Consider the following 19,065-nt stretch of genomic DNA (forward strand, 5'->3'; position numbering starts at 1 on the left):
TCTTTCCCTTTCTTCCCCTCTCTCCCCTCCCTCTCTTCCCCTCTCTCTCTCCCTCCCTCCCTCTCTCCCTCCCTCCCTCTCTCCCTCTCCTTCCTCTCTCTCTCCCTTTCCCCCCTCTCTCCCTCCATATCTCCCTCTCCCTCCCTCCCTCCCTCCCTCTCTTCCTCTCCCTTTCTCTCTCCCTCTCTCCCTCTCCCCCCTCTCCCTCCTTCCCTCTCTCTCTCTCCCTCTCCCTCTCTCCCCCCCTTCCTTCCTCCCTCTCTCCCCCCTCTCCCCCTACTTCTCTTTCATACCACTCAAGTAAGTTTATAAAGTGTCATGAACACAATTAACCGGTGGAAACGGTCTTTTGCCTGGAAGCTGTAAGGGAGGGAAGATTCGGGTCGATGGGTTAGATGCTTCTTTCTGCACAAAATTTTGGGGTTTCTGTAGTATAATTAGTTTAGTGTGGCTGATAATTGTCATGATATATTGATTGGTTCAAAAGAAGTACTCAGCTCTAGTTCCCTACTGAGTCTTCCTGCAAACTACTGCTTAAGTGGTCTCGTATTTTTCATGAAATTTCTAGCTCTTACTTATTTTATGGTCTATGCAGCTTTCATCATTTAAAAGGAAAGAGGTGCAGTTTGTACTTTATTATAAGCAGATAATTGAACAATTGTTTCCATTATTGTGTTACTTTCTTATAACACCACGGAAATGCAATACTTGTAACTTTGTCTTTTATCTGTTTCATATTTGACTAATTTGTGGATGTTTAATGTGACCTCAGTTTTTCTCACTTTAAACCACTTCTTAGAATACAATTTATCCTGGGTGTTTTGGTCAGGTTACTATTAAATGGTATATGTTACTCAAAAAATGTGAAAACTTAAGCCGGGCGCCGGTGGCTCACGCCTATAATCCTAGCTACTCAGGAGACTGAGATCTGAGGATCAGGGTTCAAAGCCAGCCTGGGCAGGAAAGTCCATGAGACTCTTATCTCCAATAAAACCACAGAAAACCAGAAGTGGCACTGTGGGTCAAGTGGTAGAGCACTAGCCTTGAGCTGAAGAGCGTAGAGACAGTGCCCAAGCCCAGAGTTCAAGCCCCAGAACCAACGGAAGAAAAAAAAAGTAAAAACTTAATCAACTACAATCATCATTTTTATAGTTGAAAAATGACAAGGAAGGATTCTCAGAAATTCTTAAGACTGATTCAATATTTCCAGTTACGTGTTTTATTTCAAATAGTAAACCTCCTAATGTGACTCATTTATTTTTAAAGCTTAGCATAAAGTTTAGAGGATTGTGAAAGATGTGTTCCTCTTTTCCAGTTACAAAACCACAGCAATCTGCCAAGCAATCATGTAACCGTAGAAAGGCTTTTAGTTTATTACATTAACCTTTTGAAAACTTTTTGTTACTAAACTATCTTGAAGGGAATTACATACCATTTTGCTTTTATAATAAATCCTTCCTTTAACAAGATTATTCTCTATATTTCACCTTACCGTGATCGTCTAAGTTACACCAATACTCAGAAAAGAGCATTCTTTGTTTTTTGTTTTGGTGGTGCTAGGGTTTGAACTCAAGACTTCATAAGCTTGTTAGTCAGGTGTCCAACCACTTCAGCCATGCCTTTGGAACTTCTTGTTTATTTGAGGTCAGAGCCATGCACTTGTTAGGCAGGTGTTATATCATTTCACCCCAGAACCTTAAAGCTACATTCTTGATTATATTCATCTTGCCTACTTGTGAGTAAAATAAACATTTAGCTGTTGGCTTCTCTTTAACTTGCTATGCTTATGGAAATAAAATGGATAAGTATAGGTCAAAGGATCCCAAGTTAGGGACCAGTTCTAAAAAGAATTATAATAACAGTATATGATCTTGGTTGGTTTTTACCTGAATAGGAAGAAAAGATGGGTACGTAATGGACAAGAGAACTCAGCTGGAAGAAGTTCTCTCCTAAAGGCCTCCACGGTTCTGTGAAATATGGTACCATAGTTGTTACACTCGAGGACTCCATTCAACCTTAAAGTAAAGAATACTGTAAAATGGTTCTTATCTGGGTCAGGATAAAGGAGAGGAAATTGTTTAATCTTTTTGTCTCTTGTCTCTACTTTTAATCAAGAGGTTATTGTAGCTGGGTGTCAGTGGCCTATGCCTATAAGTCTGGCTACTCAGCAGGCTGAGATTTGGAGAATCACAGTTTGAGGCTAGTCCTAGGCAGAAAAACTCACCAGGCTCTATCTCCAAAACAACAGCAAAACAAGCAGCATAAAGCAGAGCTAAGGCTCTGTGGTGCAAATGGTAGAGCATTGGCCTAGCAATTATGAGGTTCTGATTTCAAACTCAGCACCTCCAAAAAGAAAAGATTATTTAATTTTTCTAAGATGGCACCTGCATTTATTTGCTTCCCATATGAATCCCTTATGCCGCTATTATGCACCCCTATCTTCTCAACTAGCCATAGGGCCAATTCACAAGGTTTCTCAGTAAATTAAAGTTGTATTCTAAGATGTAGAAAAAAATTAACTTAGATTTGATTGGCTAGTTTGAAAAGAGCTCACATATTTACTTATAAATAATTTTATAATGTTTCAAACTTTGTTGCACACATGTGCTGTTACCGGGGCTTGAACCCACTCTTGGCTTGTATTTTTCCACTCAAGACTACCATACCACATGAACCATATCTCCATTTCTGGCTTTTTGACTGGAGATATGAATATCACAGGTTTTTTTTTTGTTCCACCTGCCTTCCAACCTCAATCCTCAGATCTCAGCCTCCTGAGTAGCTAGAATTGCAATTGTGAACCACTAGCACCTGACCATCACTTGTACAGTTAATCTAAACCTAGAGTCTGAGTTCACATGATGATTTTAATTTCCTTTTTAGAAAATTTATCCTGAGAAAATGCTAGAACAGCTGAATTTGTGAGGAAAACAATTGCTTATCACAACAGACTATTTTTGAAGATATCAATAATTATTTCATTGTCTTTATATAAAACCTGGGGTTTCTAAAATATAATAAAATACTATTATTTTATTAAATATCTGAGTATAAGGTTGACCTTTTTGTAACCTGAGCAGCTGCCATATTTATCTTTCATATTTTTGTGTTTTGTCTCCAGTTTGAATTCTTCTACAACATCCTTTAAAAAAATCATCTATAGAGAGTATGAGGCATATTTTAAGAAGGAAAAACCACGATCAAGCATTTCAGGTAAGCCTGAAACATTTTTTACTTTTAAATGATAACTTTCTTTAGATAATGTGATATTTATTTGTATCTAAATACCCACTTAGTGTCATTTTGTAAAACTGTTGTTTTCAAACGACACTGGCTATGTAATACGTGGGCTTGGTGCACAAGGAGTAAGCCAGACAGCAGCCCTTCTGAGCTGGAGTCCTGGGACATTTCACGAGCCACAATATCCATGAAGCCATCTATGTTTACCTGTTGTCAAAAACAGACACAGAATGCAATTGTAATGATATTCAGTGGTCTAGTTTAGGAAGAAGCACAGATAAGCCGGGCGCGGGTGGTTCATGCCTGTAATCCTAGCTACTCAGGAGGCTGAGATCTAAGGATCCCAGTTCAAAGCCAGCCCGGGCAGGAAAGTCTGTGAGACTCTTATCTCCAATAAACCACTAGTAAACCAGAAGTGGTGCTGTGGCTCAAGCGGTAGAGCGCTCGCCTTGAGCTGAAGAGCCCAGGGACAGTGCCCAAGCCCAGAGTTCAAGCCCCAGGACCAAAAAAAAAAAAAAAGCAGAGATGTGCTTAACACAATGACTTCTTGATCATTTGATCCACAGAATGATCATATATCTTACAGTATTGTGGATCTCAATGTGTATGTATTCCTTCAGCCATTGTCTATTCTCTGTGTATTGTCATTTATCTATTTCCTTTGAATATATATGCATTTAAATATTGTTTTAAATAATTATGTATGAACCCACCAAGCAATTTTTTAAAAAGAAAATCTTCATTTTTCTTCCTGTCATCTTTAATCAAGGAGGCTAGGTTGATTAGGGTTTTAGAATCTTAAATATGGACGCATTTTCACAGGAATGAAGGGAGGGCCTCTTCTCATTGGATCCTCCTACCCACAATTCATCCATCCTTCTCCAAATCAGGCGAATGTCTGTCAGAGTTCCTGGACTCTCCCTCCACCTCTTTCCTACTCATCATAGTCTGTCCCTCCTCCTCTCATGTCTGTTAATCTGTAATCCTTCTTGGACTGAGTCATCATTCCAGTCAAAAATCAATAAGAACAAAGCAAAACAAAACCACACTCAGACAAATACCTAACTAGATAAAGAAAAACAAATCTATTTCCTCTTGCTTTTTCACCTTTTCTTCGCTACTGATTTCCTGGGTGAGGAGTCTACATCATTCTCTACATTTCCTCTTATTACATCTCTTCCCTAAGGTGCTCAAATATGATTGAGTCCCTTGCAGTTGCTATGATAAAAATGTCAGTGCCTGTGTTTGCCTGTCGATTCCTCTATTCCTCTTTCTTATACTTAGTCCCCTTTTCTAAAGATGCATTTAGGTCCAGGACACAGTATATACAGGCTAGGAGGTGAGCGTGTATGGTGCATTCAGGGGACTATGACAGGATCAGCCTGGCGGGGGCAATAATCACACAAACCAGAACTAGCAAGTGATACAACTAGAGGAGGGACACAACCAGATAAGGGAACTGCGTGGTTAGGGCTTTTTCTTGAGGGAAGTCAGGACTCATTGAAAGGAGTTAAGCAAGAGGAGAGACTAATATTTCTTCTTTAGATAGACAAGTCCAGAGCCCAAGAAACTAGTTAGAGCATTTTGGTGGCAGTCTAGATAAGAAGAGTGTCCAAAGATATTTAGAAACTAAAATCAACTAAGCAGGATGCTGATAATGAATACGAGAGAGGAATAATGATGGCCTTCATAGGTTTTAAGCAGAAGAATGGAAGGAAAATTTAGAAAAAAGAGAAGGCTTTTGGAGGAAGCTAATGAGCTCAGATTTGGAGTTCAAGATGTCTGTGCAGGGCCTGTGTAATACTGACAACTGCACAGACAGATATGCAAGTTTGTTTTTTAGGAGCAAGATTTGAACTAGATATCAAAATTGGGGGACACCATCATTAAGGTGGTAAATGATGCTTCAAGAGAGGGTGAGAATACACAAGTGTAGACAGAGCTCAAAGGAGCAAGGTCCAAAGGATATGCAAAGAAGGAAAAGGTCACCAAGGAGCTTGAGAAAGTTTGCCCAGAAAGAACAGGGGAAGCAAGGGTATGCGGTGTCCTGGAATCAAGGGTCACCAAGAACGATTCACAGGGGGACCAAAAACGCTTTGCTGCCTTTGGTCAGGGAGTAGTAAGGGCCATCACATGGCAAGGGTTAAAGAGAGAATGGAAATGGGGAAACAGAAACAGTCAGAATTATGCACAATTCTTTTCAAAAACCGGGATGAGAAACAGGGTAGTTCTGCAAGGGAGTGAGGGACCTTGGAATTCAAAGGCATTCAAAGCTTGAGCTAAGTTAGTGGTAGATAAACAAAGAGTTCCTACTTTTATGGTGGGTCAGGGGAGGACAGTAAGGTTGTCCGTGAAATTACATTTGTAGTTGTGGACAGAAAGTTGAAGAGTCTTCTCTCTACCACAGAGTTTATTCATTTTAATGCTGCAACTCCAAGCTTAGCATGTACAGTAGAATTTTAAATACGATTCGATTAAATCATAGGTGGGTAAAGTGGGGAATGATCTAGCAAGCATGTTCCTTAGGCCTAGGGTAGGTAGTTGAAGCTACCTATGGCTTCAGTCAAGTTAACCAAATGTTATGCCTGTGCTAGGGAAGACATTGTTCTGAGTGTCACTGGGGCAGAAAGGCCCAATGCAAGTCTGGACCCTTTTAAGCAACAACAAGGAAGCACTGGTAGCTTGTGAAGAGGAAAGTATTGTGAGGGAAACCCTTTCAGAGGATGAACTTCTGTGGTGAATTCCCGAGTTAACCGTATTAATCAGAAAGAGACCTTGAGAGTTGATGTAAACAGCCTGCGATTTATGCTTAAGCCCTTTTCACTTCAATCATTACCTTTCTGTCAGCGGCTGTAGACTCTGGGATGTATTTGTTCTAGGAGGACTAAGGAATTCTAACATGCATGTCTGTGCGGCCTTCTCTTGAACTCCTCTGAAATAGAGTACAGGACCCTGTTCATCCCTGGCTGGAGTTAAGATAAGGAGGCAGAGCTTCTCTGAAAGCAAAGCCTCAGATTTGATTGCAACAAAAACAAAAACAGCTGTGTGTAACCACTGTCATTAACTTCATGGTAACTCCTGTTCCCCAGCCTAATCCTTGTCACTTGTATCTTTGACCTATTTGCTGTTCCAGCCACCTGCTACATATGGCTCTAGCTGAGGTCCTGAACAAGTCATGGTACCTCCCTTTAGTAGCATGAGCCCAGATGTTACTGTGTTTGCAGGTAGGAGCTGGGCTGCCCGGCAGAATTCTGAAGATGCTTGTCCAATAGGGTTTATGGACATCTGGATAGGTGGAGGGACCAGACTCATTTTCAAGAGTTCTATTTTGTGCTTTAAGAAGTCTAATGATTTCTTGGTTTTGGTGGTAGTAGGATTTGAGCTTAAGCCTTCACGCTTGCTAGGCAGGTGCTCTTCAGTTTGGTTATTTTTGAGACAGGTCTTGCTTTTTATTGGGTCTGGGCCATGACCTACTTATTTTCACTTCTTCACTAAGAAGAAGGCTGCAAAGGGTTAAGGAAATATGGTTAATGGAGAGGCAAAAGAGCAATTCAAAAAAATATCACTCATGTGTTTGCCTACATGCTAAAGTATTTGACTTGCATTTATAAAATTTAAAATATATCATATATCAACATATATAATATATTGAAATATAGTATACATTTTGCACTTAGTCTTTCCTTGTTTCTAAAGAAGCCTGACGGAGGCCGAATAAACACGCCAATGTCCATTGAAACATGAAGTCTCATTAGGTTAATGATTTACGAGGCTTATTCTGGGCATCTGCCTTCGCACTCATACAATGCCAGCTCACAAATCAACCAAGCAAGGACTCATGCCAACAAATGCAGCATATCATGTGACAGCACTGTCACTGCGTACTTGGCTCCCGGGCGACCCAGGCAGGCGGGAATGGCACAAGAGTTTCCATGAGAACCAAGATAGAAAGCAGCATCTAGACGCAAGATTGGGCAGTATCATCAGATAGGGTCAGGGCTCCAAACATCTGGATTATTCTGGGAAGATGAGGGTTTGAACGTGCTTCGTGGGAGGTAATGGAGAAAGGTTTGTCTCGAGGATTTAAAGACCTGTGTTGTGGTTCCACTGAGTCATATAGATTGATTGACCATGGGCAAACCATCTTGGCCCCATACACACCTCCCAGGTTTTCTTAACCACCTCTAACGGCCTCTATGGTCCTGTGCAGAGCTAACATCAAAATGAACAAACAAGAGGCTTTAGGCACAAGAATGTATGAAACACTAGGACAAGGTGTTTAGTTAAGAAAAAAATAATAACAGATAATGGTAGCTAGGAGGGTAGGTGTAAGAAACAGGGCTTCTTCTCTTGAGATTATGGTTAGTCTTGCTGCTATAGCCAATTCCCAAAAATGTAATGCCTTAAAACAACACATACTTGTTTATCCCATTATTGTTACAGTTCTACAGGTGGCAAGTTTAAAAAGAGTTTTGCTGGGTTGAAATCAAGGTGTTGGCAAAGCTGTGCTACTTCTGGAGGTTGAAGAGGAAAAGTGTTTCCTTGCCCGTTTTGTTTCCTAGAAGCTGTCTATATTCATGGGCTCAAAGCCCCTTCCATCACAAAGCGATCATCTAATCTCTTTCTAAATTTCTCTTACATCTCTCTTACGGGCCTCTTGTGGTTACACTGGTCCCATCTGATAACCCAGAAAAATCTCCATCCCTCAAGATCTTTAATTTGATCACATGTGCAAGAGTCCTATTTGCATATTCTGTCCTGTATATTCATGGATCCTAGGTATTAAAACATGGACTTATCTGAGGGGAGGGGACATTACTTTGTTTACTACATCCACCAAACAAAATCTTCACACACCATCTTCTGCTGCAGGGAACAGCCCTATGACATACCTGGTACCCAGAACTAGAATCTCACTGGCTGTCCATAACAACTTGGTCTTCCTCACTTTCTACTTCATAGCTAACCCATTAGGAAGTCCTGAAAATACCTCCTAAATATCTAATATATTCTTTCCTCATCATCTCTACCACTATAACCTCCATCTTTCCAACATCTCTCAAACAGCCTTCTCTCCCATACACTCTGGATTCTCCAAAGAACACTCTTCTCAAACACAGCTAGAGATGTGAAAATAAAAATCTACACCTTCCTGAAAACTTCAGTGGCCTCTGATTATTATTAAAGACAAAACTCTAAAAAGGCTTGAAGTATGACTTCAGCTTTGCCTTTTCCCTTTTTCTTACTATGAAGATCTTTTATGGCCATCTATCTATTATCTGAACAGGCCGAGTTTCCTGAAATCTCAGGGTCTTTGTACACACTAATCTCACTCTCCATCTCTGCCTCTGTGCCTTTGATCTCAGGGAAAGCATGTTTTCCTTACTCTCACACTCTTCCTGGCTCCAAGGTTAAATTAGATCCCTCTACCAAATTCTCTTCCCAGCAGTTTAGACTTCCCTTTCATAACACCACAGTTTTAAATTATTTATATGAACATTTGTTAAAATCTGGCTTTCCTACTAGCTATAAACTCTATTGGATACATTTTGGGAGCCTATCTATTTTATGCTTATCTTCCACTGAAATTATGACACCTAGGACAATGGTGAGCAGTCATTTTTTTGTGTGCCAGTCCTGAAGCTCGAATTCAAAGCACCGTCCCTGAGCTTTTTTGCTCAACGCTAGTGCTCTAGCATTTGAGCCACAGCTCCACTTCCTGCTTTTCTGGTGCATAATTGGAGACTAAAGGACTTTCCTGACTGGGACGGCTTCAAATGATGTTCCTCAGATCTTAGCCTCCTGAGTAGCTAGGATTATAAGCATGACCACCAGAGTCTGGCAATCAATATATTTTTTTAAATGAATGAATACAAAGTGAAGGGTGGGATATAATGAAATGGCTTAAAGTTCTCTAAGAGTCACACAGATATAAAGATATAAGTTTAAATTATGACTTTTCCCTCTTATTATTTTTGTGAGCCTGGACAAGATATTTAAATTTTCTGAAGCTCAGCTTTCTCAGCTGTAATAGGAGGATCTTCATATCTATCTTTAAAATTATCAGCACCGCAAACAAACAATTAATGGTGGAACTCCATAACCATGGTAACTCCCCCCCCACCCCCCCCACCCCCCCCACCCCCGCCACGAATCCTAACACCGAAGCAAATCTCACGAGGATTCGTAGATAGCTTGGAAGTCAGAGCAGCTGATCCCTGTCATTTGTCTGAGGTGGGGCTTTGGTGATAGATCTCCAAGCATTCATGGACGCAGAATCACATGGGAGTGAGCAAGCATTGAAATACAGATTCACGAGGTCCATCTCAGATCTGGGGATATTGTGGTAACTGGGAAACTTTCTTTTAAGTTATTCTGAAATGGAGACCTCACGGACTACATTTTGAGAATTTCTAGTGTGTGATTTTTCAAAACCTGGACTCAGATATTAAAACTTTTCAGTTAACTCCCCTGACAGATTTATTTCTGTATCCCATCTGCTCCCTTAGTTTCTGTTCAGTATTGCCCGGGAGCTCCTGCAGTGTATGTCTATGTCCAGACTAGCTTTGAGAGCTCCTGGCAGAGGAACTCTTGGTAGTCCAGCACAGTGTTTGGCACGTAGCAAGTAGAATCTTTCTCCGGATATCTGCTTACTTAGCCTGCTCCTGGCTTGTTCCCTGTCATGTAACTGATTTTTTACCAGCTTCTCAAATCAGATATCTTGAGGTCATCCTTAGCTTTCCTCTTTCAGGTGCCCTGTGTGATTCATCACAAGTTCCTGTTGGCTTTACTTTCAAATGGGTCCAGAAATCCTATCACTCTCATCTTTTCACAGCTACACATGCTGACCCAATAAATCACCATCTCTGTCCTACACTATCAGATCTCTGCTTTTACTCAGTTCACTACAGAGACTATACACAGTCTATAGTCACTACATAGACTATACACAGTCTATAGTCACTACACAGACTATACATAGTCTATAGTCACTACACAGACTATACACAGTCTATAGACACTACATAGACTATACACAGATGAACACTTCTTTCCTCAGAGGAGTACACATGTCAAACCATACCTCATTTGCACAAACATCCAGCAATTTGCCGCTGTTTTTGGAAGAAAATCCAAAGTCTTTCACAGAGACTGGGTAGCCTCGCCCTTCACATCTCTCTCTTGTCTCCTTCTTCCTGCTTGTTATTTTCTTTAGATTCATTAAGCTCACTTCTAGTTAAGGGATTTTGAACTCTCCCCGGGACTAGAGATCTATGTGATTTGCTCTTTTACTTCACTGAGGTCTCTGAGGTTCCCACTTTGGAAAAATTTAAGGTAACCAGTCCCTCACATCTCCTGCATAATTGAAAATGATCTCTCTTCTTTTGACAATATGGATAATAGTCTTTTTTTAAAAAAGAAAATACAGTGATTATGGTGGGTTGTTTTTGGTTAGAACTATTTCTTTTGCTCTTGAATTGCTTTGAGTTTAGGCCAAAGATTTTTATCCTCCCATTTTTTAAAAATAGGATTACCATAATGCTGCTAGAGTTGGCGAAGTCTTCCAGACTTCAGACTTCAGAGAAGCAGGACCAGGAAGAATGACAGCAATCACTTTAGGGGTTTCTTGAATACTCTTATTTCTTAACAGCCCTGTCTTTGATGATCCTAAACACCGTTGACTTAAAATCTTTGTTCCATAGGACTTCTTGGGCCTACTTTATATGCTGAAGTTGGAGATACCTTGAAAGTTCACTTCAAAAACAAGGCTGACAAGCCTGTAAGCATCCACCCTCAAGGAATTAGATACAGTAAACTCTCAGAAGGTAAGAGGGATGTGTTGCCGCTCCAGCAAGAGAAAATATACAACTCTTGGATTCCATTGTCACAGACTGATAACTGCTGGCCTCCTGTTGTCAGAGAACTCTCCTTTCTACCCATTGTTCTTATGCATATCATTGCCTTTGTAAGTATCAGACATGAAAAAGGGCATTTGGAATCATCTAGATTTCAGGTTACATTTCATGTATCTTAATATTTGAGTGGCAAATTACCTGATCTCTCTAAAGTCTAATATGTTCACCTTTAAGTTCAGAATAATAATAATACTATATTGTAAGAAGGTTTAAGGCAAGGGTCAGCAAAGGTTTCTGTTAAAAAAAAAAGGCTACCATAGCTGGGCGCCAGTGGCTCACATCTGTAATCCTAGCTACTCAGGAGGCTGAGATCTGAGGATCGTAGTTCAAAGCCAGCTAGACAGGAAAGACCCTGAGCCTCCTATCTCCAATAAACCATCAGAAAACTGGAAGTGGCGCTGTAGCTCAAGTTGTAGAGTGCTAGCCTTGAGCTGAAGAGCTGAGGGACAGCGCCCAGGCCCAGAGTTCAAACCCCACGACCGGCAAAAAAAAAAAAAAAGAAAGGCTACCAGTAAATTGCTTAGCAGGTAATAGAATCTCATGGCAACTACTTAACTCTGTCTATTAGCATAAAAGCAGCCAGGGTGAATAAGTAAATGAATGTATAAGGTTATGTTCCAATAAAACTTTGTTTACAGCAGCAGGCAGCTAGCTGAATTGAGCCCTTAAGTCATTGACACGGTGATATTTGACTAGCCTGACAGGGCTGGTTTGGCACAGTAATGACAGTCAGTAAGTGGCATTTGATGGTGATGGTACTAGACATAGTTTTGGAATTTTGGACATAGTGCGGTAGTTAAGAACATAGCTTTAAAGAAAGACTTAGCTTTAAAGAAAAACTTAGGTTCAAATTCTAGCATTATAGCTTCTGAATCTATGACTTTTTTTTTCAGTCCGTTGTGGGGCCTGAACTCTGGGCCTGGGCGCTGTCCCTCAGCTCTTCAGCTCAAGGCTAGCACTCTACCACTTGAGTCACAGCACCACTTCCAGCTTTTTTTCTGCTTATGTGGTGCTGAGGAATTGAACCCAGGGCCTCAGGCATGCAAGGCAAGCTCTCTACCACTGAGCCACCTTCCCAGCCCCTGAATCTATGACTTTAACATCTCTTAATCTTAGTTTTCTTTATAAAATGCGAGTGGCTATACTCACTCCTCAAGATAGTTTTGAGGATTAAATGAGATCATTCAGGTGATCTCATGCTTCCTATGACTTGATAAGCCTCCCATAAATAACAGAGACTACATGATGATAACGATAGCAATGACCATGAAGATAATGGTAATTAATGCAGGTGACTGTATCAGCCATGGGATAGTAAGAGCTTTGTTTACATTGTTCTGATTATTCCAGCTGTTCTGATTACAGTATTCAGAGTTAAGTTCTGTCAAGCACTACTATAAACAATAATTGTACCAGTTGTTGAAATAAGGGCAGTTGTTGTAATAGTCTATAGTGCAACAATTATTATAGTGTAATTTTGTAATTGTTAGAATAAGAACACTTTAAAACCAATTCAGACTTCTCAGGTTTCACAGATAACCTTCCCTTCTCCCATATATTCCAACCATCATATATTTGAAGCAGTAGCAAACTAGGTTATAGTGTAGTCTTATAGACTAGACTATCCCGTGGAAATCTTATCTTGACCCTTGGCTTCATCACTTTTGGGAAGTTATTCCACCTCTCTGTGTCTTGGTTCTCTCACCTTTGAAACTAGAAGAATAATCATACAGATCTCTTATACAGGTTTATTATCATGAAACCTCAGAAAAATGCCTAGCATATAATAAGCATCCAATAAATTTTAGCTTATACAGTGGAGAAGATTCTTCTATCAAAATGCGTTCAAATAGTTTAACATTTACCAGATAATTTGTGAGTCAGAAAGTCATTCTCACACGTATTATTTCCTATATAAATTATTGTCACACTCAATACTACTAAGGCCTAAGTGAGTAACAGGTCAATGAAGTCCCTTCTCCAGGAGTATTTGCCTTAGCTAAACTTAATGCTCAAGAAAAACAGTAAGTATTTACTGTGAAATGTCTATGCTGGGCACGGTGGTATATGCCTCTGCTCCCACCTATAGAAAAGACTATAGGTGACAGGATCTTGGAGCCTGAAGGCAGCCTTGAGCAAAAATATGAAAGTCTGCCTGAAAAACAATTAAAGCATGGGCTGGAAGTTGGCTCAGTGGTAGAGTGCTTGCCTCGCATGCATGAGGCCCTGGGTTTGATTCCTCAGCACCACATAAGAAGAAAAAAGTTGGAAGTGGCGCTGTGGCTCAAGTGATAGGGTGCTAGCCTTGAGGGACAGCGCCTAGGCCCAGAGTTCAGCCACCATGACCAACCAAAAAACAACAACAACAAAACAAAGCAAAAAAGCACTGGGGGTGTGACTCCAGTGGTAGAGCACCTGTCTAGCAGGTATGAAATGAGTAACACACACACACACACACACACACACACACACACACACACACACACACACACACACACACACACACACACACACACACACACACACACACACACACACACACACACACACACACACACACACACACACACACACACACCCTGTGGGGAAATTAACTGGAATGTCATCTATCTTCAGTATTTAATCTGGCAAGACTTCAGGTGTGTCTTCTACATTCCTAACGTCACACACGTCACACGGTGACATGATGAGCAGCCGCTTAGCTTGCTCAGGAGGTTTCCAGGCAACTGCATTAGCAAATTGCTCCGCAATGCAAGCAGGAAGGAAACATCTCCCAATGTCAGTGTGCCTTGCAGGATCCACTTCAAATACGGGAGGAGGGGACCGTGGTGGACTTTGCGCCCTGGCTAGGCTGTTTGCACCTTTGCCACATCATTCCTCTTCCCGGAATGTTTACTCAGCCCTATGTTGGCAATCTTAAAAAAAAAAAAAAAGCTTAAGATGCAGCTACCTCTTCAATTTGTCACATCTTTTTCTTCTTTTGGCGTTCAAATGAGGGGTTTTTTCCTCCTACCATTTGAACCATACCCCCCACCCCCCGCCCTCAATTTTTTCTTTTTCTTTTTTCATTTGTGATTTCTTAATGGTGCATTGTAGTGCTTCGGGTCTCACAAATAAGGAAAGTAAAATTTTATCCTGGAAATCTAGTCTACATTTCAGAAAATGACTAGTTTTCTATTCATTTTATTTTATTTTGTTCCTTTAAAAAATTCCTCCTTTTCCAGCTGGGTACTGGTGGTTCAGGTCTATATAATCTTAGATTCCAGGAAGCTGAGATCTGAGGATCATGGTTTGAAGCCAGCCTGGGCAGAAAAAGCAGTGAGGTTTCTATCTTCAATTAACCACCAAAAAAAAAAACGTAGAGATGTGGCTCCACTGGCAAGAGTGCTAGCCATGAGCACAAAGGTCAGGGACAGTGCACAGGCCTGAGTTCAAGCCTTAGGACCAGCACACACACACACACACACACACACACACACACACACACACACACACACACACACACACACACACACACACACGTACACACACACATGCACATGCCCATACACATGCATCTCCTTTTCCATGTGTAATACACATCCTCCTCACCAATAGTCTCCCTGCACAGTTTAAGCTATTTTTGTGGCATAAATTAATTAGATCCCAAGCTAAGTATAGAGAGTTAAATATGATAGGTTAGAGAACCACAGTACTAGAAAGCAAACAGGTGGGTTACTGATTCTGATGAAATAGGTAAATTTTGACTTGCAAAAGTACTTAAAATTCATTTAGAAATATATTTAATGGGAACATGCTTTAACATCAGGAAATAAAGTATCTGTAACTATGCCTAATCATTGCAAATTTTTTCTATCACCCAAAAGGTCTCAATGGCCAGCTAAATTTTAGAAAGTTTATATATAAGTAGCATTCACAGAAAAGTCATACCCTTGAGCAAACTTTGTTCAGTAAAGTTTTCAAGTTTGTTTTGGTCATTACCTTTAGAAAGCTTGTTTCATTGTCTTAAATTGCCATCTTATTCTTTGATTTATATTCTTGTATTATAACAATGTGATCTGTATCATGAGCATTGAACCACAAATTTAGTTCTATAATATTTAGCCATCTGCTAATAAGCCAATTGTCTGGATTTTAAAACCACACTGGAGGCCATTCCTTGCATTTAAGTGGTGTAAAATACTCTCTATACAAAAGAATCATCTAGATTTTTCTTTAATATTTCAGTGATTGACATAATGTAAGTGACTGTGCTTCTTTTCTTTTGGTTTCTTTTTCTTTTTACTATATATTTTGGGCTTCTATTGACACTTCCTTGAATATATAATAAATATCTATAAGAAACAGTAATCTTAGTATAAAAATTCTTATAAACCACAAGAATGTAAATTTTTCTTCAAAAGAGACGTGTGAGCCCTGTGTAATAAAAATCAAAGACTTTAAGAACCACCAGCATGTTCATTTGCCCACTGCCTTGAATTATAGTCTCTAAAGAACATTCTGAACCTCTGCACTGAAGCATTCTTGGCTAAGTCATTTCAATGGGGAGGAAAGAGTTGATCACATAATAAGTATCAGGGGAGGGCTGAATGAACACCCTAACGAGTGAGCAGAAAGGCTCTTTTCATGGAACTGCATCATTTTACATTTAAAAAGTACTGACAGCCTCTTGGCAAATACTTAGGACATCATGACAAGAACAAACAGATTAGAAAGCTATGGGCTGAGCTGGAAGTAAACAGAATTGAGCAATATTAAAATAAAGGACTCCTTTTGTGTAAAGAACTTATTCTAGACTGAACAAGGACTTTCTGTGCTATAGCACAATATTCTTTCCTAGCCACTTCTCCTCTTTTTAGTTTAGAGTTCTACTCTTTATTTTATCTTAGCCAAAACACCAGATTCACCAAAACTGCATTGACACAAATGATTGCACTAAATAGCTGTTTATATTTCATATCTTACATTAGTGGGCTGAAAAATTGAAAATATAACCTGTCTGTTACATTTGGAAGATAAAATTATTTGAAGTAAAAAGCATAAAAGCCATGATAAAATTATCCTCTCACTGGGCTGGGAGGTGGCTCAGTGGTAGAGTGCTTGCCTTGCATGCATGAGGCCCTGGGTTCGATTCCTCAGCACCACATAAGCAAAAAGAAAAAAGCTGGAAGTGGTGCTATGGCTCAAGTGGTAGAGCATTAACCTTGAGCTGAAGAGCTGAGGGACAGCACCCAGGCCCAGAGTTCAGGCCCCATGACTGGACCTCCCCCTCAAAAAAAATTATCCTATCACTGTATCAATAGTAATTCTTACTTGTATACATAAAGAATATATCCCCAGGTACAAATCCACTTCAAGATGCTTTAATATTCGCCTTTTAAACTTAATAAACGTCATCCATTCAAATATTTGAAAACTTTCTTACATTTAACTAATATGTAATTCTGAATGATTTACTTTGACCAATTATATGGATATTCATGGCTATAGTAACCTTTGCAATATTTATATGTATATCAGAACATCATGTTATGTACACGCACATGCACACACACACACACACACACACACACACACACACACACACACACACACTGTGTGTGTGCCCAGGGACTGGGCACTGAGCTTGTTTTGCTCAAGTCTAGCTGTCTACCACTTGAGCACAGCACCACTTTTGCCTTTTTCTGTTTATGTGGTACTGAGGAATGGAACCCAAGGCTTCATGCATGCTAGGCAAGCACTCTACAATGAAGCCAAATTCCCAGCCCACTGGCCTTTTTGCTTATGCATTTTTGCACTGGAGATCACCTCCAACCACTTTTTGCTGGGTAGATAAATCTATCTTGGATTTGTCTGACTGGACTTTGAATGTTAAGCCTCAAATCTCAGCTTTCTAGGTAGCTAGGATTAGAGGTGTGGGCAACTGGAACAGCTAGATATACAACATTGTTTAAACTCACTATATTTTCAAAGAAACCTCTATATAAATCACTGACATTCACACATTTTAAATCATTAGAAAAAATCAGTCACACTGGGGACGCTGGGTAATTCTCAGTTGTTTATATTGTTTGGTTCTCTGTCCAGATAATCAAGGGTGTCCCGATTGTGGCCTCTGGACTGAGTAAGATGTAGAGGTGAAATATATCACATATACATCTATTGTTAACTACGAGTTCTCCTCACAGACTCATTATGTGTCTTATTTACTTTGTACCTGGTACATGTGCCTTTGACATATCAGTAATGATTATGATGGTGGTGACTGTGGAACTAAACTAAAGGATTAAGGAATTACTAATAATAAAGACTAAACTATTTTCTCTTTGCTTGGAAATGTGCTAATTTGTGGATGGTTGTGAACAAGTAGGCTATCTTATTACCAGTTTTTACCTTCAGAGTAGATATGTCACTACTACAAGAGACTAGATGTTTGAATCTCCCTAAAATTTATATGTCAAATCCTACTCTTTGATGAGATGATATGAGGGGGTGGGGTCTTTGTCATGGAGGGTATACCCTTCAGGATAGGTCAGTTTCCTAATAAAGGAGACCCCAAGAATTTTTCTTTCATCCTCTTTCTTCCCTGTGAAATAGAATGAGAAGAGAACTCCCTTTCCAGCACTTACCCATGCTGGAACCTGATTCTAAGCTTCCAGCTCTAGAAATGTCTCACCGTTTAGGATACAGAGAAATGCCAGTCTATAATACTTGGCTGTATTAGCCTGAACTAAGGCATCACTAACTTCAATCTTTCTCACATGTTAAGAGAACTCAAGAGCATTTTCAGTAACCTCATCCAAAATAAAACACAAAGGTTAAAGCTATATACACTATAAAGCATCAGCACAAAGAAATACTTGACTAAAAATACCACCATGTATTGCCATAGATACCACAGCACTTATTAAGTGCCAGGTATGTTATCCACATGTATTTTCCATTTCTCACCAACCCATCAACAATGATATCATCTCTAGAAGAAGGACTATATGATTATATTATATACTTAGGATTATAATCTGAATAACTGAAGCTAAAATGAACAGAAATAAACAGAAGCTAAAAGGGCCACTAAGAAACTTTCCCCAGTTCACACACTTGACAGGTGGCAAAAACAAAACATGTCAACCCAGACACAAAGTTCCCATGCTTTTCCTCATAGCCTGTCTGCATTAATTGAATGATCTCATAAAGCTGATAGTGAATCTGACGTCTAAAAAAAATGAGCATATATTTATCCAGAGAAATAAATGAAGAAAGTTAAAAAATTATGGTTTGCTCTGAAAATAATGTCCCATCTTATACTTTGGAAAATTCGTGAAAGCAAAGGAAAGAATGTTGTTTTCTTCTGTCGGAATCCCTGCAATGTTTTCATAGCTATACTAGTGGATGCCTGGTGTCCAGAAACATTCATTTTAACCCCATGAGGCCAGCAGGCAGGAAGCCCTGGTTAGGGCCAGCAAGCTCATTTCCAACGGTGAAGCTCAGGGAGGAGGCAGCGCTTCCGGTTAATTCACAAGGTTTGACCCCAGAGGGTGACCCTTATCGGTCCTGTGTCTGCTTTGTTCCAAAGCTCTTCTGTAACTTTCCAGAGATAAAGCTCCCTGTTTATCTGAAAAGAGTCTTCTCATATACTTTAGAAAAAATACTGAAATTATGTTATAAGTCATGGGAAGTTGTTTAAGCTCTTGTCACTTCTCAGCTCCGATTTTTTTTTTTTTGCGGAGGGGGGGGGTCATAGGGGCTGAACTCTAGGCCTGGGCGCTGTCAGCTCCTGATAATTTTAACACTCAAATCTTGTATTCATTGGAGTGGTAGTAAATGCTGGTTGTCAGTATCAAACTGTCTTTTTTTTTTTTTTAAGGAAGAAAGACACAAAAACATTTAATGTTAAGCTTTATACTTA

General features: G+C 39.9%; 1 protein-coding gene across 2 annotated transcripts in view; it reads left to right on the forward strand.

Moving 5' to 3' along the window:
* LOC138819713 (coagulation factor V-like) overlaps positions 1–19,065 on the forward strand; it is a 63,166-nt gene that overhangs the window by 585 nt on the left and 43,516 nt on the right. For both annotated transcript variants that reach the window (XM_070011251.1, XM_070011250.1), the window contains exons 2-3: positions 3,122–3,213; positions 10,944–11,066. In XM_070011251.1, the coding sequence (XP_069867352.1) occupies positions 3,122–3,213; positions 10,944–11,066 (215 nt within the window). The remainder of the gene's footprint in view (positions 1–3,121; positions 3,214–10,943; positions 11,067–19,065) is intronic.

This window comes from Dipodomys merriami, unplaced genomic scaffold (assembly GCF_024711535.1).
Source record: "Dipodomys merriami isolate MVZ:Mamm:240054 unplaced genomic scaffold, mDipMer1.0.p SCAF_81, whole genome shotgun sequence".
In the NCBI taxonomy this organism is placed as follows: Eukaryota; Metazoa; Chordata; class Mammalia; order Rodentia; family Heteromyidae; genus Dipodomys; species Dipodomys merriami.